We start from the raw sequence: 22,763 nt of genomic DNA, 5'->3' as shown, positions 1-22,763 counted from the left end.
TTGCCTGTTGCTGACAATGTGATCATGGTAGATCTTACACCGTAACACACCACGCAAGGGTGTCTACCCAGCGTTACGGGGATCTGAAAAATTCCACCGATTATTCCTTTCAAAGTTATTCCAAAAATTTCTCCGGATATACCTTTGAAATTCTAGAAATTCCATCGGAAGATTCTTTAGAAATTCACAAGGGAATTCCTATATAAATATTTACGTCTACTTTCCCAAAATTTTCATCAGTATTTCTTCGAAAAAATTCCCTGGAAACTCCTCCCGACATTTTCCCTGAAGTTCCTTTAGAAACTCCTCGAGGAAAACTTCATAAATTTCTTCCAGAACCTTATATAAATTACCTCGAGAATTCGGAAAAAATAGAGGTTTTTTCCTTCATGAATTCCACAGAAATTTTATAGAAAAAATCGTCTGGAAATTCAAGGAAATTAAAGGAAGTTCGTAATGAATTTCTAAAAAAAATATTTTTGTTCAAGGCGCAATAATTGATTTTCGAAAAAAATTCGAAAGATTTTTCCAATAATAACACGCAATTTAAAATTTCGAACGCTCATAAATTTCAGGTAATGTATGGGAGATTTTTTGAAAAATTCCAAAGGAAAAGTTTCATCTTGCGCGACTACCTGATCAAATGTAATTTTATAATATTTGCAGCAAACTTGTTTCGGAGCAACTGTTTCTTCGAAAGGAATATGGAATATTTGCACGAGAAAAAATAACAATTTTAGTGTGATGAACTTATATGACACAAAGTTAAAAAAATCAATAAATGCACATTTTATTTTATTGAAATTCGCTATACGAAATTCCATCACAAATCCGAAATATGAATCAGTGCGTGCATGTGTCCCGAAATTTGGTTATAAGACAAGCCGACAAGAGAGCTAAACATTTCTCCACGTTATTCTTCGCACTTTTTTGCTCTATGTAAGTTGCATTTGTGAGTAGGCCATCATCCAATGAGCGGTCAAGGAAAATGAGCTTCAACAATTGAAGAAAATCTGACAGCTGGTCAAATATGGAAGAATAATGGGAAGAGATGTTTCTCCTAAAGGAAAAGAGATTTTCAACCCGAGGCAAAAAAATCTAGAAATCTTCTAAACTATTTCACAATTTAGAAGATTACACAACTCAAAGAGATGTTTTGCAAAAAGTGTCTCTAATCCGGTAAGTCTTCGATTTTAATTATCTGCGTATGAATCAAATATCAACGCAGCAGAGCAAATTTATTAAATTACTAGCAGACCCGACGAACTTTGTTTCGCCTAAAATTAATTTATTCTCTGCTTAGTTTTCGAGTTATGCATGTTTGTTATGTTTCATTTGTATGGGAGCCTCCCTTTCCAAAGAAAGGAGGGGTCTCGAACCATCTTAAGAACCTTCCCCGGCCCCAAAAACGTCTGCATACAAATTTTCACGCCGATCGGTTCAGTAGTTTCGGAGTCTATAAGGTTCAGACAGACAGAAATTCATTTTTATGTAGGGTAAAATGCCCAATAGTGGACCCCCAAGCAATAGTGGACCCTCCAGCCATTTTTACATTACTACAGCTCAATGTAAACATCTTGCGATGAAATTCCATCGGGAGAACCTACATTACAGTCCTATGATTTGATTACATGCATTGGAAATGCTATGGAAAATAAAATTAGATGAATTTTTACAATTCCTATTATGGACCCCCAGGGGGTCTACTATATGGCGAATTCAGTCAGACTTTGAAATGTTAATTTCAACGAATAACGTTATGTATTTGAGTGTTTTATGTATGTATCGTGAAGAGGAGATGCAGAACTTGTTATTAGATATCAAGCAGAATTAAGGTGAAGGTGGGTTGAGTACCAAAACAAAGCTTTGAAAGTATTGGTACAATAAAAACTGTCATATACTGTAGTAGTATTGGTATCGTATTTATAAAAAACAAAAAATATTAGTAGGGTGGTTCAAAAAACGACCCAGCACCACCACGCTCAATCGATTCCGTCCCTGCTCCGAATGTCCTCCAAAAACCGATTTGAACAAAGAGCGGTTGGTTGAGCGCAAGCCGGTTCAAGTTTGTATCAAAACTAGTATGGGAAACTAAACCTTCTATTACACTGGCTACAGTGCCTCCCCTCCAAACGCTGGCGAAAAGAGAACCCATATAGCTGAAAGCAACATTCCTGAGACTTCACTGAACGAAAACCGCACCGCAGGAAAGATCCATTGATTACGTAACGCAAAAATAGCATTTTATACCCCACTCACCCCCACGTCACACTTTTTATATGAAGCATTTGCCCCTTGCGCGATTGTGTAGACTAGACTAGAAGTATCTGCCCCTGGTGCGATAGATATCACAGACAAATTCTGGGTATTTAGTTGAAGTGCACGTTTCACTCATGCCTTCTGAAAGGCCGAATGATCATGCTAAAGATTGACAACCTCGCTTAAAATCGACTCCCAACTAATGGAACGAACATTCTATATGGATTGAAGCTCTTGAATATTTCATCCAGTCATATGATCTCCCCCCTCGCCATCGCCCAATGACGGAGTGCCAGAATCAGAATAATGTTAAATTCAATCTCGCCATATCAACTGTCATACAATCCTTAAACGACATGTACACGGTAAGCCTCTAATCAAACCAGCCCAAACCATCGGATAACACCCAAATTATAAATCATAATCGACTGAGCGTGGCGGAGCAAAATTATATTTTGAACCACCCTATATATTAGTTTGCTGCTGCCGGTGCCGTTGTTTACATTCGCTCCGCGATCAGTTTTTAATCGTTTTTTCGGGCAAAAATAGCAGTTTATATTAAGTTTTCGGTTTAAACAAGTGACTGAATTCGAAAATTGGTGTTTAATTTGCATTCCATCAACATTTCGGGGTGTTCACTTGCGGAGAAGTGAGTAAAAACTTGATATTGTCAGTGCCCTTAAGGGCTTAAGGTCTCTCAAATTTGAGAAGAAGTGAAGTGCAGTGATAAACCCACCAAATCGCGAACGGTTAATAAATTGGCACGAAACTGCTAATTTATGATATTATTCGAGCCGAAATACATAGGACTCTCTGGATAAACATGTTCATTATCACGGGAAGTGAATAAATATGCTGTGAACAGGTTAGTAATTTGAATATTAAACTTTTGTTCGATGCTGTTCGAAGCATTTGAATGCTGGTGGGAGAGGGGTGCGGGAGGTGTGGGGTTGACCCGTGGAAGGTCCGGTGCCATCTTGGCTGCCATCATGGTACTCTTCCAACTATGTCCTAATATGTTGAAAATGTCTACTCCTTATGACAGGAAGAGCAAAATTCCGCTACTAGATTCTCTTCTGGAATATCACAAGAACATTATCTAAGTCTTTTCGAAATATGTACTGGAAATCTCCTCGAAAGTTAGAATTTGGGTATATAAAAATTTCAAAAAAGATTACAAAAACCTCCTCGTTCAGACTAGCTTCGAACTAATGACGTAGCGAACGAGAAGCCCCAACTAATACCTCGCATCAATAATCGCTTCGTTGTATAGTGTGGAAACATGCTGCTTTTTGTTAATCACACCTTCATTGTGCTTTGGTTGTATTTCTTCCACCTAGGTGAGTACCTATTTTGAACGAAGACTCAAATAGCAAGGCCAGTAAACGTATCCCTCGTAACCAACTTATTATTCATGCTTCGACTACGTGCCTGATGTTGGGAATTTTGTTTCATCAGTACCCGCTAAACTGCGGAGGACGACGGAGATCCTTCGTAGCTAAGCACAATAGGACAGCCCCATATAAAGGTGTGGCCAAAACTACCAAAAGGCCAATTTACGATTTGGACTAGTAAAATGTGATGAATACACAGCTTATAACCTATATTTCTATAATCAGGACGGTTTTTATTTTTTAGATTTTTCAGGGAGGGGTGGGGGGTGTTCAAACTAGCCCCTCCTAGAAATGATATTTTTACGTTTTTTGGGAAAACGGACAGCTTTGCCATGTTTTCGTCTCAAAAGTGACATATTTATATATCGTTACAAAGCTCTTAAGCAGATCTATGCAACAGGCTTGATATTGTAATAATAGCTCCGTCCAGAAATTAGTTTTTAGTATTTTTGTGAAAGCATATTTTAGGCAATATTTAACGAACAAAACAGTTTGGTACCCCGCAATACCCCGCAGTAAAACATCATGCACTACACTATTGAACTCTTAAGCTTTGAGGACCATGAATAAAATTCTGCCCAAACTCACAATTTTGTAAGATACATGAATTTTAAAAATTGCCCATTTTTGCCTTTCTCGTGTACTAAGTATACGTAGAAGCTATATGATCGCTCTAAAAGCATTCAAAAAAAGCCTCAACACTCATAGTGTTGTATACCGATCGACTCAGTTCGAAGAATTGAGGTGATGTCTGTGTGTACGTGTGTGTGAATATCTGTAAGTATGTGAGCAAAAAGGGTCTTAATTCTTGTTTAAACACTTACTCTAAACCGATTTACTCGCATTCGTCAGAGAACGTTGTTCCATTGTTCCCTATTAAAAATGGGCTGGATTGGACTATGGGCTCAAAAGTTATGGCCAAAATACATTTTCTTATAATGAACGAGAAAGACAACATTACCGCTAGGGGGATTAATCAGGTGTTTTGGAAACTTCTTATTTTTCAATTTTAATCTGAGTTACTCATTAATGCCACTTTAATTGAATTTGGCGACGAACACAATTTACTTAACATTTTAAGGGGGAGGGTTATGTCTTAACGTTGTGCATATTTCAAGAAAAAAACATCTATCACATTAAAAGCCGTACGCAGTGAGAAGGGAAGTTCTTTAAAATTTACAATTTTGACATTACTACATTATAGGAGCGAATTATAGATTTAAACGTAACGTGTCATAACGTGTTGGATGAGTAGTGTGTTGAATAACTCCTTGGCACAATACATTTTTATAATTATGAAAGAAATCTTAATGAAATATCAAATAAATGAAATTCCATTTCGTTGATGTTACAATATGACGCTAATTGAATCTGTTCTACCCTCCTTTGTTGGTTTAATAAGTTCTGCTCAGTGAATTTTCAACACCAGAAGCTGATAGTACTTTTTTGATCATTTTAGGAAATCTGTGATGCGTCTTTTTGTCTGTGACACGAATATACAGCTTATATGACCATTAGTATTTTATCCAGCATCAAACAAGCTTATTGCAAGCCAAAAAGTGACCAAATTGCGTTGGTTTTGTAGAATATGACAAAAATTGATACTATGCCGAAAATTGGCCCCATACCCCATTGAAGGCTCAGAAAAAATATTTTTATTTTCTATCTATGTTTTTATGATGAATACCACTGTTTATTGCAGGATTCATAATTTTGGCCAAAAATACCTCCTTTTTTCCTATTGTGCTAAGCAGGGAAAGCACCTGTCTAGCCTCCTGGTTTTTTGGGATCAAACCCCGCCAAAGGACGAGGTTACATTTTTTGAACTAAATCTGTCACATGTTGTGCATATGCATTAATCGAGATTCAGACATAGTAGCTAAATTATAGTTTCACCGATTGATCTGAAATTTCGCCAAATTTTGTCCCACCTTGTTGGCCATTCCTTGTCCTATATTTTTGCACAGTACTTTCAAATACCATACTACCCTTCGAGCCTTGTATGCTGCTGCTGCTAAAGTATGGGAGGAAAGTAACTTTTCCTTGCAGAATGATGAGAAGGAATAATTTTCCTCAAGGGAAATCTACAGCACCATTTACTTAAAATAACAGGCGTTATTTTTGTTACGAAATTTGCTCTTTTTGCCAGCTCTATATAATTTCTTCCTCTTCCCGCGGAAAATTATTACACCTGAATTTTCCTTTCCGAATTTTTGCAGGGTTGTAGTGACCGGTAGAGCCGGAACTTCGGCTCATTTTCAAGATTGTGTCTTTACTCCTGTAGATCTCTTGGAAAACTGGCAAACGCCTTGCTAAGCATACTCAGTTTGCTTTGATCAGATTTTAGATTTCAACCAATACAAGCTGGCTCCTAACAGTTAATTCTATTTATGTTGGTTTGAAATTAAACAGTTACAATTAATATTTTATATTTTTATATTTTTTTATTTTTTTTTATTTCTTTTTTTTGGTTCCTTTAGCTACTTAGTACTCTACATCTCCTTCCACCTCTACTCTTTATTGATAAATACGATATAGTAACATATCATTAAAACGTTCTGGTCTCCTCACAATCCTCTTCGATCTTTGCTCAGTTTGATTCATCCTGTCGTTAGAAAATTGATCACTCGATGGACCTACATCATGATCGTTAAATGTATTAGCTTCGTCACCCCCATCTTCTTGATCAGTATTAGCGTTCCCGTTTTCACGATCTTCTATAAACTCTGATGCTAGCTTCACATCGCGAATGTTTCTAGAATATTGCACTCCTCTATCGCTAGTAATAATTACTTTTGCTCCCTCTCTTACTAGGACAGTACACCCGATTCTTTTTTTACACGGATTATTTTCACACGGATTTTTTTACACGGCTTTTTTTACACGGATTCTTGAAATAACACGTTTTTTTGCACGGTTTCTCGAAATAGCACGGTTTTTTTTACACGGATTCTCGAAATAACACCGATTTATTTTCACACGGAACACATCCCCCATATTATCAAAGACCCGGTTACTTTTTTTACACGGATATTTTTTGCACGGCTTTTTTTACACGGTTTCTCGAAATAGAACGGATTTTTTTTGCACGGATTCTCGAAATAACACGGATTATTTTTACACGGTTTCTCGAAATAACACGGATTATTTTTACATGGATTTTTTCACACGGCACGCATCCCCCGTGTAAAAAAAGAATCGGGTGTATACCTTTCCTTTGAAAACGTGGGATCTAACTTGTTTTTCCTTGGAATGGTGACCACGACCCTATCCCCAGCATCAATGTCAGATGACTTTGCACCGCGATGTTTATCAGCATATGTCTTGCTAACCAACTTCGCTAATTGATCCTTGTCGCGAACCTCTGATCGATCAGTCTCACCAGTTTTGTACTCGGACTCCCATAGACACGGGAAGAATCCCCTGTATCGCCATCCTACTAAAAGTTCAAAAGGCGTTATTCCGAGGCGGGAATGGGGTTTTACCGTGTTATGAGTATGAACATACTCCTGAAGTGCAATGCGCCAATTTTTCTTATCCTGTCTTGCCCCAGCGAGAGCCTTGATGAGGCCTTGATTTTGGCGTTCAACAGCTCCGTTCGACTGGGGATTCAAAGGAACTGATTTATAGATTCTGACTCCTTTCTCCTCCCAGTAGTCGATGAAATCTTGACCTTGGAATGGTGGACCATTATCCGATTGCAACACTAATGGCAGACCCCAAGTAAAGAAAATCTTATTCAAAGCCAAATTAGTACTTTTCGTGTCGGTGGAAAACATTTCAACTGCAAACAGGTACCGTGAATAAGTATCAACAGCTACAAGCAATTTTCCTGATCCACATCCAGGAACTGGCAGAAAATAGATCTGCATAATCTGCCACGGACCGTCCGGTAACTGTCGACTGGATAGTGGTATCGGTGGATTTCTTCTGGAGATCATCAAACACGTTTCACAATTCCTCACAAATTTTTCAATGGCGGCTGACATACCCGGCCACCAGAAATGGTCACGCATAATACGCTTCATTGCACCGCATCCGATATGGCCCTGGTGTGCTGCCGTCATCGCTGTATAGCGTAGCTTTATGGGAAGGATATTTTTTTCTTCTTTGAAGATGATGGGCCCAAGCGTCCGCAAACACTTCTTCTGAACTTCGAATCGTTTTAGACTTTCTGGCCAGTATCCATACTCGATCGACCGTCGAATAGTTTTTTGCTCCGAATCTTCCTCCAATGCTAACTGAATGTCTTTCCACGTAATGTCCATGAATTCACTGTCCAGATTATATAGAATATGCTTATCAAACTCCTCGTCGAAGGGATCATCCACTTGTGTTTTTGCAATCAGACGAGACAACGCATCCGCTATGTTAAGATGTCCAGCTTCACTGAAAAATCGTAACACTGTAATCGAAGTGCCCATGTATCCGCACGGGATACTGATCTCTTTCCGCTTCTGAATTTGCTACCGAAGATGAACTCATTGGCTGCTGAGTCAGTTCTAACAACAAAATATTTTCCGGTTAGGTATACCGAAAATCTCTCGATTGCCCAAACCATTGATAACGCCTCTTTTTGTGTTTGAGGGTACTTTTTCTCAGAATCCGAAAGAGCTTTTGACGCACAACATATTATTCTTGGAACTGCTTCATTGTTATACTGGACTAGTACGGCTCCTAGTCCCAATGGGGACGCATCGACATACAGTTCGGTGTTGTCTGTTTGACTGAAGTACCCCAGCTTGGTTATCGATTTTAGATTTCAACCAATACAAGCTGGCTCCTAACAGTTTATTCTATTTATGTTGGTTTGAAATTAAACAATTACAATTAATTTTTTTTTTTTAGTTCTTTTATTTTTTTTGTAGTGACCCCAGTCAATAGTTCTGATTTTCACAGAAAACTTATCCGAATGTACATCAGATAATCATAAATTTACACCATAAGCTAATTCAAAATTCTTAAGGAAATTCGGTAGGATATTTTGGAGAAATTCAGAAAAAAATTCTGAGGAACTTCCGTAGAAATTTCTGGGGAACTCCGCAAGAATTTCCTGGGCAAATTCGGAAGTATTTCCTGTGGAAATTTGGAACAATTTCCAGGAAAAATCTTTGAAAAAAATTCAAGTAGAAATTGAAAACATCATCCGGTAAAGTTCAAAACAATTCTCCGGAGATTTATTAACCTTTTGTCTGTGCTCTGGGGTCAATATGACCCCAGGCCACTTTGAGTGGCTGCCATTTTTTTAATTTTCAACCGATTCTCCTAATTTTTGGTAGTTTGGTAAAACTCGCCGAGATCTATCTCCTAGGTGCAAATTCACTTCAAAAATCTTTAAAATATGCGCTACAGTGTACTTTTTTCAAAAAACATACGTTGTCTGTGCTCTGGGGTCAAATTGACCCCAAATTGAAATTGCTATAACTTTTTTAATGCTTGGCCAATTTTGGATTTTTGGGGCTGTTTTGAAAGATAATTTAATCATCTTTCAGGTCGTTACCAAAGACTGACTATAGGTGGGCGGGTAAATCGCGGGGAGGGTTTTTCCTAAAAAGGGTACAAAAACAGTGATTTTTCATGCTTATTTTACTAATATCTGAAAATCCTACCCATTTTGAACTGCACCTTTTCAAAAAGGTTATGCAGGAAGGCGTGTGCTTTGATATGAGGTATTGATTAGTTTAGAGCTTGTTCGCTAGGTGGCAGTATATTTGAATTCATTAATTTAGACTACTCAAGTAATTCCGATATATGGAATTTTCCTCATTGTAAATATTCTTATCGCACAAATTTGCAATTTGTAACGATGACGTCTTTAATAAAGTTCGTCTAGTGGGAATGGACTGTCATGTGACGGAATAAATAATTAGGAAATTTACAAATAGGCGGCGCTAGCGTACTTGCAATATTCTTGCATATATGAAATATTGCTTTAGCTTGAGATCCCTCGTACCTACACCCAAGTTGTATTCGGCAACATTGTTCAGGATGTGTAGCACTACAAAGCGGTGCTCAATATAATGAGTACGTCTTCCAATTTTTGAATTTGTGCGATAAGAATATTTACACTGAGGAGAATTCTATATATCGGAATATCTTAAGTAGTCCAAAATAATGAATTCAAATATACCACCACCTGGTAGCCGAGTTCTAAACTTATCAACGCCTTATGCCAGAGCACATGCCTTCCTGCATAACCTTTTTAAAAAAGGTGCAGTTCAAAATGGAAAGGATTTTCGGATATAAGTAAAATAATCATGAAAAATCATTCGTTTTATACCCTTGTTCACTAAAACCCCTCCCCGCGATGTACCCGCCCACCAATAGTCAATTTTTGGTAACGACCTGAAAGATGATTAAATTATCTTTCGAAACAGCCCCATAAATCAAAAATTGGCCAAACATTAAAAAAGTTATAGCAATTTCAATTTGGGGTCAATTTGACCCCAGAGCACAGACAACGTAAGTTTTTTTGAGCACAGACAGAAGGTTAAATTTATTCTCATGAAAATACAAAAAGAATTCCAAACATTTTCTGAGTTTTCTCGGGAAATATTTCTCAGTTTCCATAGATTTTTAATATCTTGAATATTCCTACGGTAGATTCATCAAAAGCTATGTACATAATAAGAGAAGAGGACAAGATTTGTCTTAGTACAACAATATGAGCCACCTACTATGAGTTTATATCTAGGTTGATGAAATCTTGATGATTGAAGGCTCACATCGACACTACCAAAGCAATTCTAAGTTTTTCGACATACAACGTCGAGGACCATCAACAAAACACTGAATAGACCGCTTTTTCTACACAGGTTAGACCTAAACCATGGTGGTAAAGGATTTTTACACAAGAAATTAAATGATTGCAAGGATGATTTTTTTTTAATTTCTAACAACGTTTTTTACATTCAACTTCTCTCGAAGACGTTTATAGATGAAAGATTGGAATACAACTACACAAAAGAGTACTGCACATTTGTAATGATTTCCATTTTAATTAAATTATACTACATATGGTTGTCTATTTCAATTAATGTGATTGTTACTTTTTACTTTAGATGAGTTTTATGTTAGTACATTTTTTTGTTAGATATGCTCCAATAGTTTAGCTTACCTACAAATATTATGAAACCGCAGCCATCAGTTCTCAAACGTGGGGAACGCAAAAATGTGTTTTTTTTTATTAGAATGTAGGACTATTATTCAAACATATTTTAAAATATCTTTCAGTTTGATTGCATTATAATGTATGTAGTTGCACTTGTCGATCTGATCTTAGTCGTTTGATGAAGTACTAGAATTCATTTTATTCAAATGACAATATTATCCATCAAATGAATCGAAATGATTTTTTTAGAACAACAAACAAAGCATTTTTTGAATACATCGAAGACAGTAGAAGAAATCATTAAATTGGCAAACAACGATCAATCAATAAACAGACATAACTGAAAATATTCACAAACGATGATCAGTTTGTCTTGATTGTTACTTAGGACCATTGTTCAAAATCGTGATTCCTCATACAATCTTCGTGCAAAAGTTTCAGTGCATTCAAACAAATGGAAAGCAAAATACACGACGTGTACAAATATGCGAACAGATGAGATTCTGTGTTTTTTTTTCCTATGATCACGACACAGTGTATTAAAGTTGTGGAGAGGTGGTGGGATGAAGGAAACTTTATGCGAGTTGCCGTGATGATGGTTGGCGTTTGGTGGATGAATGACGCGATATATTTGAAAATCTGTTGGGAATCAAAGTACTAACCTCTTCGCTGGCGGATTTGTCGTGTCGTGGTGGCGTGGCCGGGGACGCTTGGCTCAGCAAATCCGGAAGGACACTGCTCGTCCGTTGGCCGGGGGTTCCTAAACTGCTGTTTTCACCACCTCGGTTCTGTGTCCGTAAAAAATAATTCGATAAAAAGAGGGAATATTTTAGTAATTTTTTAGTATAACTAATTTTCCGTGTAATTAAAGGTGCGCATAAAATTGTATAACTAAACTAAACAATCTTTGACTATAGGAACGGGGCAGATAGCCTAAAAAACTCAATCAAAAGATAACAAGAGGAATGGAAGTAACTTCAATTGAGTGAAAAAAAAAACAAAGAAAAACTCGTAATTCATTACTCTCGATTACGTTTCTTTTGGTGCTAAGTTGGGTTAGTGTGCAAATAAGCGGTGTGATAACGGGAAGAGTGAAGAATTTCTATTAGTAAAGGCCTTTGAAACATAAGCGTAATGGTGCGTGTGGAGCATAGGGAAACCCTGTTTTAGTAAAGGAAAGAAATGCTCGGTTTTAGTACGAAGAATAAATCAAAACCAGAAAACAAAAAAAACGACATAGGATATGTTTTCAACAAGAAATTAAAAAAAAAACTCGAGCGTACGCTCGCACAATCTGGTACAATAAAAGAGTTATTTGCGTTGCTCGGAAGGGCAGAAAAAGTCCTGTTAAAAAGCGCAACAAATCGGCGGCGACGTTTCAACGTTTACTTCGTGAATGTTGGGGTTCCGATTTTTCAGCACAAGTCAGATCTGCTTTCAACTTTTGTCATACAAATGGTAAACGGTTTGCATCGTGTATCGGTTCGTAACTTAACTGTAATACTGAGAAGAGAGAAACATGGCTTCGAATGATTGAACGGAAGTTCTGCTACGCATTTGCAAACAGAAAGTGAGAATCTACGAGTGGTGCGGGAAAAAGAAAGTGAAACGGCGGATGATGGTTTGCTCACTTTTTGGACACTACTTTTTCCGTACGTATTACCTCCGTTGCTGATAATCGCTGTTAGTCACTCACACATACACGGATTTTGGTTAGTAATTATGGTTCGAGCACATTCCAATTATTTACAGCTTTTTGTACTACTTTACAAGTTATTTACATCGAATATGGAGTTTCTTTCTTATAGATTAATATTACTCATGTTTCAGAATATTTTATTTTAAATCAACAACAAATTGTAGTACTAGATCATCGCTAGCTCGTCTAGTGAAGTAGCGTTTGAATTTGTATATGCGGTGCTCTATAGGCCACTTGCTCGAAATGATACAATCAGCGCAAGATTCGCTATGCAATAATTTCGCACAGGTTGTTTTATGCAATTTTATTAAAACAGTGCTCTTAATACCTCAGAGATTTGGTTCTACACTTAGTAAACATCAATGCAGTTGTGTTCACATATTTTTAAATAAATTGCGTGACAACTTCACGGAAGTCATAGCAGCAACAATCGATGCTATCATTTTTGAATTAATAATAAGAACATAGGTCAACTGATAAAAAATGTCTGGATGCTCAAAGGATCATAATGCAAGCTCAATTTATTAAAGTATTGATATTTATGAACTTAGGAATTTACGATCTGAGGGTTCGTCGCTTAAAAACTCTTCTCTGAATACGTTGAAGTTATCCGCATGTCTTATCTGCATATGGTGAAGACAACCAAATGAATTCGACAAATTAGTATATCTGTGTCCTCATGAGTATTGTGCCTTGCAACAAAATGACAGCTTTCGTGATCATTTTCTAAGGCTTTCATAGATGTGAAAATTTTCTCCGCAGTACAAATAGCACGTGCTATCCAAGCATTCACCACCGGAATGCATCACGTGGCGGCCAAATTTAAAAAAAATATCGAAATAGCTTTTTTCTGGAGGTATGTTTTTCTTAGGCGACTATCTGGCTCGTATTTTTCGTTGCGAACAAAAATGAGCGGAAGAGTAGATTTTTTTAGGGGAACAGGCAAGTGGGAGGAGCTTGCTGGAAAACTATCATTCCAGTCTACGGAGGTCCACCACATGTATTTGACTGACGGCGGATTGCAACGATTGCTTAGATCAGGGATTGAATCCTAAAGAGAATGAGCAAGTCTCTCACTTATCATCTCTGTATACATATACGATATGTAGCATTCCGCGAGAGACTTTTTTTCGCAAGTTGTCTTGATAGAGAACTGATTCGGGAGGCTATACCCCATTATAAATTTCTTTTAGAAAGCTGCGGGGAGCACTCTTTTAGAATGCGGGGAGCACTGGCCCTGATAATTCATTTCAACTTGTTATACACAGCTGTGCAGTAACAAACAAGAAATGAGTGAAAACAAAGCGAGAATTACCATTTTCTGTGGGGGCTGCCTATAAGATTTTGTTTTTTATAAGTAATATAAGCAATAACATAATAGGATATAAGCAAATGGGCATATGGAGACGCATGGTACATTTGTGCATTGATTCATCAACTTCTTGTGACTAAATTCGTTGGGAAAATTATTCTATCACATCTGTTAATCAAATACGGTTCTCCAAATTGCTTTGTTCAGTTCAGATTTATTGGTCTAATTCGTTACCTACGCTTGATACGAAACTGAACTTAGCCCAACATGTTCATACAAATCTCAAGAGCCCTTGCATTTTATTGGTGCAATGCAGACGTTCTAGGTTCTCCAAATAGTTCTCATCAATTAATCTACCAAGTCAAATATGCCAATACAAAGTTGGCAATGTATTTGAGGATTCACATCGCTTATCCTTCAATTATCAATTCTTCTCCACTAAATAAAAAACTTTCCAATGGCATGTCATGAAAATACGATGTCATTTTTCAATCTAGTAGCAGAGCAATTATTTGTGAATTCGATGGTCGATTTATTTGTGTATTATTATTGGGCGAAATTTTGCGTATGCATTGTTTACGACAATAAAAACAATTTGCTTCATCGGTTCGCCATTTTGATTCTAGCCCTCACTTTTGAGAAGGGCCTAAGCAAAAACACCTTGAACATTTTCAATCAATTGTAACGCCAAAACTCTTCTCCTGCAAATAATTTCTTCGAAGATCCTTCTGTTAGGGGAAAGACGGCTTTGGCATGTTTTGTTCTATTATTATTTTTTTAACCATTTCATTTATTTGGAAGGCTCAGTCGTGTGTGACACTTTGCGGAGCCGCAATTCTTAAGTATGATATCAATACAATGTGTATATCATCTTATCATTAACAGTTAGTTGGGAAGGGACAAAGACCAAAATACTCGTGGTGACTCAAGGTTAGAGATTACTTTATTCAGGACGGACGGGGTAGGGATTTAGGTTTAGGTTATTTCAGCTGCACATCCGGGTTATTGACGTCGTGACTGGTGTGGCGTAGCGTCGTGCTCGAATTATGGTTCGTATGATTCAGTTCATCAGGGAGCATCTTCCGGATGGCCATAGCTTCGTGGTACACAATTTGTTCTATTATTGTTGGTTTTGTCGACCAATTCTATGAAATTTGGCCACAATATTCTTTAATATGCAAAGAATGTTTAGGCCAAATTTGAGCATAATCAGTCATAAAACCCTCATGCCAATAATAGATCAAAACCTGCCAAAGCCGTCATTTTCTCTACTATAAATAATTTATGAAGAATTCAATACTCGATTTTTGTTTTTCTTTCGATATTTATCAACATTCTTTTTATTTAAGAGTTTCATGCGAAATATCTCTGGGTGCCGCTTGATAGGTTTTTCCAAAATTTATTCAGGGCAGATTCTTTTGGAATGCAAGAATAAAGAAATCTCCTCCCTATTTTGTTCTGAAAAATCATTATGGTTCCATTGAATAGATCTTTCTTCCGCAAGTTTTTTTTTTGCTTCTAAAACATCTCCGAGTTGGAACTGAAGTTCTAGAACGACTTGCATAGAAGGCTCACTATATTTTTTTCTGATTTTCTTCTTCTTCTTATTGACATTACATCCCCACACTGGGACAGAGCCGCCTCGCGGCTTAGTGTTCATTAAGCACTTCCACAGTTATTAACTGCGAGGTTTCTAAGCCAGGTTACCATTTTAGCATTCGTATATCATGAGGCTAGCACGATGATACTTTTATGCCCAGGGAAGTCGAGACAATTTCCAATCCGAAAATTACCTAGACCGTCACCGGGAATCGAACCCAGCCACCCTCAGCATGGTCTTGCTTTGTAGCCGCGCGTCTTACCGCACGGCTAAGGAGGGCCCCTGATTTTATCAAGTAATTTATTCAGAAGTTAAAACACTGAAGAAGCTTCAGAAATAAATTCCATCAGATGTTCCATTTGAATTTTCTTCCTCAGAGTTTTCTGCACCTTGAACAGTGAATTGTTCCAGATTTTGTTACAATTCGTTTTAAGGAATTGTTACGTTACATTCTTGAACAAGAATTATCTGGATGTTTTATTCAGAGTACCAACAGAATATTCTATTCAACGAAGCGTTTTTCTGTCTTTATTTGAGAGGTTTTCAGCCCTAGGCTGGCTCACTTCTTTCAACGAAGCGTGTCAGCCATGTGGGAAGACTCATTATATCCGTATGTACACTAACTTTGAATACTGAAATGTTTCGATTACTTCTGTAAATTGTAAAAAAAGCATCGGTTTAGATTGGCTTTGCTGAAGAAGCCTATAGCAACAACCTAGGTTAGCCACCCATAAATCAAAATGCAATGCAACAGCTGAAAACAGAATTTTGTATCGCTGGACATTATTTATGAGCTTCAAACACACGCGCTCACATGTCTGTCCGTGGACCCAAATAAAAACAGGAACCGTCAGTTAAGTTTTTCTGATTTGCTTCAAAGAAACAAATGATTTTTATTGAGGAACATATAGAAGCATGTACAAAAAACCCAGATTAATCCACCTACAGTGATATTTTGACCCTTCCTTAGTTATAAGGATTTTTTCCAGACTCCAGTATTTAAAACGAGATAAAACTACTCAGCCTCCCACGGTGATTTACCGTGAAAGTGACAAAATAATTGCCTACCAAAAGGCGGATGTCATGGGTTAAGTGATAACTCAACGAATGATAACGTACTGTACTTCATGCTGCCTATCTATAAGGCGCTCGTCGGATTGAATAACTATTGTGACATGGTTAGTAACTATCGTAACGCTGGTTACATATATTGTACTCGTAATTTCCAGAGACCTCGATATTAATTAATCCAGAACTAACTAAATCAGTCATTGATCTGAGCGAAACTCAATAGCGTTCAATAATAACATATATTTCGCCTTATGGATGCCTAATTTGGTAAAACTAAACTTGTTCAATACCTTGAAAATGAGCGAGATTTTTATGGCAGTAAATTTCAGAATTTGCACACATACGCACACATACATGCATACAAGTGATCTATTAGTGTCTCAAAACATGCTCACATTTGCTGTCTAGCTTCCACTGAAGAAATTTTTGAAATCCCTTTCAATTTTTACGTTTTTGCTTTTCTGAGAAGATTTTTTTGTACATGCTTCTATATGTTCCTCAATTAAAATCATTTGTTTCTTTGAAACAAATCAGAAAAATAGGCATAATTCCATATCATATCATTTATTTTAATTATATTTTCAATATCAAAGTGAATTTGTTTCAAATACCATACATTTTATTTAATAATTCACGAGATTTATTGATAGATTAATACGTAACACACCTGCGTAACGCATACAAAGTGAAATTATAGACACTTCCGAAGGAAGGGTCAAAAATCTTCTCAGAAAAGCAAAAACGTAAAAATTGAAAGGGATTTCAAAAATTTCTTCAGTGGAAGCTAGATAGCAAATGTGAGCATGTTTTGAGACACTAATAGATCACTTGTATGCATGTATGTGTGCGTATGTGTGCAAATTCTGAAATTTACTACCATAAAAATCTCACTCATTTTTAAGGTATTGAACAAGTTTAGATTTGCCAAATTAGGCATCCATAAGGCGAAATATATGTTATTATTGAACGCTATTGAGTTTCGTTCAGATCAATGGCCGATTTAGTTAGTTCTGGATTAATTAATATCGAGGTCTCTGGAAATTACGAGTACAATATATGCAACCAGCGTTACGATAGTTACTAACCATGTCACAATAGCTATTCAATCCGACGAGCGCCTTTTAGATAGGCAGCATGAAGTACAGTACGTTATCATTCGTTGAGTTGTCACTCAACCCATGACATCCGCCTTTGGGTAGGCAATTATTTTGTCACTTTCACGTTAAATCGCCGTGGGAAGCTGAGTAGTTTTATCTCGTTTTAAATACTGGAGTCTGGAAAAAAAATTCCTTATAACTAAGGAAGGGTCAAAATCTCACTGTAGGTGGATTAATCTGGGTTTTTTTTAGCAAACAGCTCTACACAATACAAAATAGCTAGAGATGTCAATGACTGCATACTAGGGTGCGGCTTATTTTTCGAATGTTTCCTAAACCTGGAATTCGTGTGCTTAAACGCTTTTTTATGGCAGAGTAGCCTCAGAATTTCAGGCCAAAATATTGAAATTTAGAGGTCGCGCAAAGGCCTTTAAGGGGATTTTTTGACCATCAAGTTTAGACTTTCATGAAAATAATCATAACTTTGGCAATTTTTATCCGATTTAAAATGTATTGCAATTATTCTCTTCAGTATTGAATTTATGAAAACTTTGTGGAACGTCATATTTCTTGGAATCAGCTCCAAATGATGGTAATATGCAGATTTTGATAAAAAATTCTTCTTTTTTAAGGAAAATCAGTTTTACTGAGTTTCTAAAAACATTATTTGGCAATGTTTTAGACCAAATACTGCAAACCATTTTTTCTATTGAACAAAGACGCTCCATAGTAGGCCATAATTTTATTATTTTTGTAGCACATTTTAAATTTTATAGTTTATTTTCATATGAAATTATACCGTTGTCGTGTAAAACTGGTTTAGCATAGTAAATTTACTAGAAACTGCATTACCTGTAAGAATTTCATTATGTTTTATTGTTTTGACGTATTAACAATGTTATGCCTTAATGAAAAGCTGTTTATAATGAGAGCTCACCCGCAGTATAGTTTATCGTTCTTTAATCAGTTAAAAATCGAAGAACTGTTTACTATTTTCAAGTATTTCAGATTCCAGGACAATTTTTAGCCAATTCCATGAAGATTTAAAGGTGCATTAAGTGAGATTTATGGTTTTTAGACTTTCAAGTTCTTCGAACACCTACATGTTTCAGCGATTACATTTACATTATTAAATGAGGATAACTCATTATTAACGGTCTACGTATTACAATAAATCATATATTGATAGAATTCTTCCTATAAAATATATGTCAAAATTACTTTTTCAAACGGATTAAAACCGTAGTCACTATGATCAAAACATTGCCGAACTACATTGCAAATCAGTAAACATTTTTGATTAAGGTACAACTATTATGAATCTACTGTCCCGGATTTACCATGAGTAAATCGAGCCTTCCAGCATAATTATTTACCGTTCTTCGTACTGCTACAAATAGAACGTGGATATGATTGATACCGTTACCCATTAACATTAAGTTCTTCGAACAATACAAATTTATGGAAAACTCTAGCATTAATCCAAACCAATGAGGTTTACGATCTTCGCAACATTATCAATATAATATTAAAATCCTTCTACCAAAAATGTTCTAGTCATTTTTTATTCATATATTTCTCAAGCTTAATGTAAGGCCTCTCTAGATTAAGGTACCGCTAGTTATACCCTTCGAAAAATGGCTTATATCAACTCTCAAAGGCGCGCCCCACAATCAGTTTCGGCTCAACAATAAGTGAGATAATACTGATTTTGACCATGCATCGGTACCGAAGTTCAAACATATTTTTGCTTCTTCTTATGAGTTCCGAATTCGTTTTTGTATAGAGATCTGATTTCATTGCGTTTGGCATTTCCGAATCTCATCTTTACACAGAGCTCTAATCAGTCAGATGGTTCAGCAGATCCACCAAATTCGTATCCGCTTCTTTCCTAATTAATCAGCGCTCTGGAGCTTGGAAATTAATGTTCTCTGCTTCGAAAACCAGCCTAAGATTGAGTTACGTTTTTACAATTTACTCCATTGACTCCATCCAAAAGGAGCAAAAAATGGGTCATCTAAAAGCAAATTATACTTAGTCGTCCCATACTCTTCCGACCATCTCTCACAAGTATTAACAAGAATAGTAAGAACTGGAGCACAGTATGGTAAATCTTGCTCCGTAATGCAACACGAAGTGTCTACCCAGCATTACAGACTCCGTTTACTGCCTGGCTAATTGTTTCACCCCCCAGGCCATTCATCCCCTCAGCACGGGTCGCCTGACACCTTGGGATTCGGGGTTAGAGACGTCATATTGTCAGCTTCAGTGTTGTACCGAGCTTGGCGATATGACCGGATTTACACCGTTACGCACTACTTCAGAGTATCCATATCCCAGCGTAACGGGACAAACTGATTTTAATTCAAATGATAAGTAGATTTACTTCAAATGATCTTTCAGAAAAATAGTTCGTCACCAATTTATTAAGATTGTTTATAATTACAATTAACTGGTTTTAAAATTTCACTCGTGCTATAATCATCATTGTAAACAACATTTCTTTATATTATATAACATTGTAAAAACTTCAAAACAGTAAAGCATAATGAAATTCTTACAGATAATCCAGTTTTCTGCTAATTTACTGTACTTAATCAGTTCTATACGACTACGGTATAATTCCATATGAAAAGGAACTATTATATTCAAAATGTACTATAAAAATAATAAAATTATGGCCTACTATGTGACGTCCTTGTTCAATAGAAAAATTGTTTTGCAGTATTTGGTCTAAAACATTGACAAATAATGGTTTTAGAAACTCAGTTTGTTCTAAGAAAAATTAGAATACAAATTTCTCTTTGATTTCATATAAAAATATCCGGATTCGGCTGATATTTGACAAAGTTAGAGCGTTTGTAAAACTGATTTTCCTTAAAAAAGAAGAAATTTTTATCAAAATCTGCATATTACCAACATTTGGAGCTGATTTCAAGGAATATGATGTTCCACAAAGTTTTCATAAATTTAATACTGAAGAGATTAATTACAATAGATTGTAAATCGGATAAAAATTGCCAAAGTTATGATTATTTTTATGAAAGTCTAAACTTTATGGACAACAAATCACCTTAAAGACCATTGCGCCGAGGCTACTGTTTTTTTGCCATAAAAAACGTGGCAAAACGCATGCCACGAATTACAGGTTTCGGAAACATTCGAAAAATAAGCCGCACCCTACTGCATACTTTGAAATGTTTCTAATTAGAGGGTCAAAACTGCATCGCCCATGAATTAAAATGTGTCATGGTTAGGACGGTGTCGTTGAAGAAAACTCACCTTGAACTCGTGAATAGCAAACCAAACATATTAGCCCTTTTCTGTAGATTTTAAGGATGTAAACTATTTTATAGAATCTTCACTCTTGTAACGTACACTTAAAAATGAAAAAAATAGCATTAAACAACCTTTGCTAATTCCCTGCTCATGTTGAGCATAGGAGGGTGATCATATCCGGAACCGTAAAAATGATCCTTGATTCTGATGTTCTGCATTAATGCTTGCCAAAAATCCATAATATAGTTAGGCGGTTCTCAACCTTTTTCTTGAGAGGTACCCTTCGAACTTTTGCTTCCTACAGATTTTTTGACTACTGAAGGCTTCTGAGCGTATTGACAAGAGAGTTCCAAGCCTCTTGAAAGTAGGATTCCGCGCCTCTTCCGAGCCTCTGGAAAAAGTCGTCCGAGTCCCTTGAAAGGCGGTTTTCGAGACACTGAAAAGAAGGCTTCCGAGCATCTCAATAGCACGCCTCTGAGCTGCTCGAAAGTATGCTTCCAAGCCTCTTGGAAAAAGTATTCCGAGCCCCTTGAAGAGGTTCCGAGTCTCATGAAAGATGGCTTCTATACACCTTCAAAGGAGGCTTCCGAGCGTCTTGAAAGCAGGCTTCTGAGCCTCTTGAAAGACCTTACGAGCCATTTTATGGAAGGCTTGCGAGCCACATTAAAGGAGGCTTTTGAGTATCTTGAAAGGACGCTTCTGAGCCCTTTTGAAAGTACGCATCCAAGCCTCTTAAAAAAGAATTCCGAGCATCTTGGTGGGAGATTTTCAAGCTCTGGAACGGAGGCTCCCAAGTCTCATGAAAAGAGTCTTCCGAGCTGAATGGCGGCTTTTGAGCCCCCTGAACGGAGGCTTCGGAGTATCTTGAGTAAACACTTTTGAGCCTCTTGAATGGCTACTTTTAAGCCACTTAAAAGAAGGCATTGGAGAATTTTGAATGGACGCTTCCAAGCCTCTTAAAGGAAAAAATCCAAGCCTCCTAAAGGAAAGCTTGAAGCCTTTCAAAAGAAGGCTTCCGAGCCTCTTGAAAGAAGCCATCCGAGCCTTTTTGAAAGAGTTCCGAGTCTTTTAAAAGAAGGCTTTCAAGCTTATGGATAGGAGGCTTTCAAGCTTTCGAGCTTTTCAAAAGAGCCCGAGTAGTACACATGTCATACACAAGTTTCTGTAACTCATATTCGACCAAATAGAGTAACATAAGTACTGCTCTGAGGCCTTCGAGAGTACGGTTCCAAGCCTCTTGAAAGAAGAATTCCGAAGGGGGGTACCGAGCCTTTTGAAAATAGCTTCCCGAGCCTTTTAAAAGGAGAAAAGGATAAAATAAAGTTTAAAGTTTAGTTTAGGAGTTTAGAAGAAAGCTTAAAAGAAGACTCCCCGGCCTCTAGAAAGTAAGCTTCCAAGCTTCTTGAAAGTATGCTTCCGAGCCTTTTAACAGGCTCGAAAGCCTCCTTGAAAAATGCCTTCCGAGACCCTTGAAAAGATGATCCCGAGGCTTTTAAAAGAAGCAGAAAAAACAAGAAAGTTTGTTTTTTTTGTCCCACAGCCCTATATCCATTGTACTGGTTGTAGGAGGCAGGATTTAATAGGCCATGAATCACTAATCACCATGCATATTATGTACAAGACAAAGTTTTGAAATAAAAAAATGCAAAATTATTAAAATTTTGTCAATAAGTTTTGATCAAAATTGAAATACATCCGCCATTACGCAGTTTTGTCCGAGGTACCCCTCTGGGCCAAGCGAAGGTACCCCTAGGGGTACATGTACCCCAGGATGAAAACCGCTGATATAGATCCGAAAAGATGCTGCATTGGCGAGCAAGGCGATCTGATCTGGCCAAGTTTAGACCTGAAACTCTGAAGCGGACACTTTAGACGGATACAGAACCTCAGGTGAAACGGATCTAGTTGCAGTAGCTGAAAATTTTTCGGGAATTTTTTTAT

The 22,763-nt window shown here is 37.0% G+C and overlaps 1 protein-coding gene across 12 annotated transcripts in view; it reads right to left on the bottom strand.

Annotated features, from left to right (window-relative positions):
• The window catches only part of LOC134209556 (serine/threonine-protein kinase mig-15), a 269,786-nt gene that overhangs the window by 21,113 nt on the left and 225,910 nt on the right, over positions 1–22,763 (bottom strand). For all 12 annotated transcript variants that reach the window (XM_062685542.1, XM_062685552.1, XM_062685554.1 and 9 more), the window contains one exon: positions 11,427–11,552. In XM_062685542.1, coding sequence (XP_062541526.1) covers positions 11,427–11,552 — 126 coding nt within the window. The remainder of the gene's footprint in view (positions 1–11,426; positions 11,553–22,763) is intronic.

Source organism: Armigeres subalbatus, chromosome 2, assembly GCF_024139115.2.
Source record: "Armigeres subalbatus isolate Guangzhou_Male chromosome 2, GZ_Asu_2, whole genome shotgun sequence".
NCBI classification, from domain to species: Eukaryota; Metazoa; Arthropoda; class Insecta; order Diptera; family Culicidae; genus Armigeres; species Armigeres subalbatus.
Note: the sequence above shows the minus strand (reverse complement) of the source record. Positions and strands in the feature narration are given on the sequence as shown.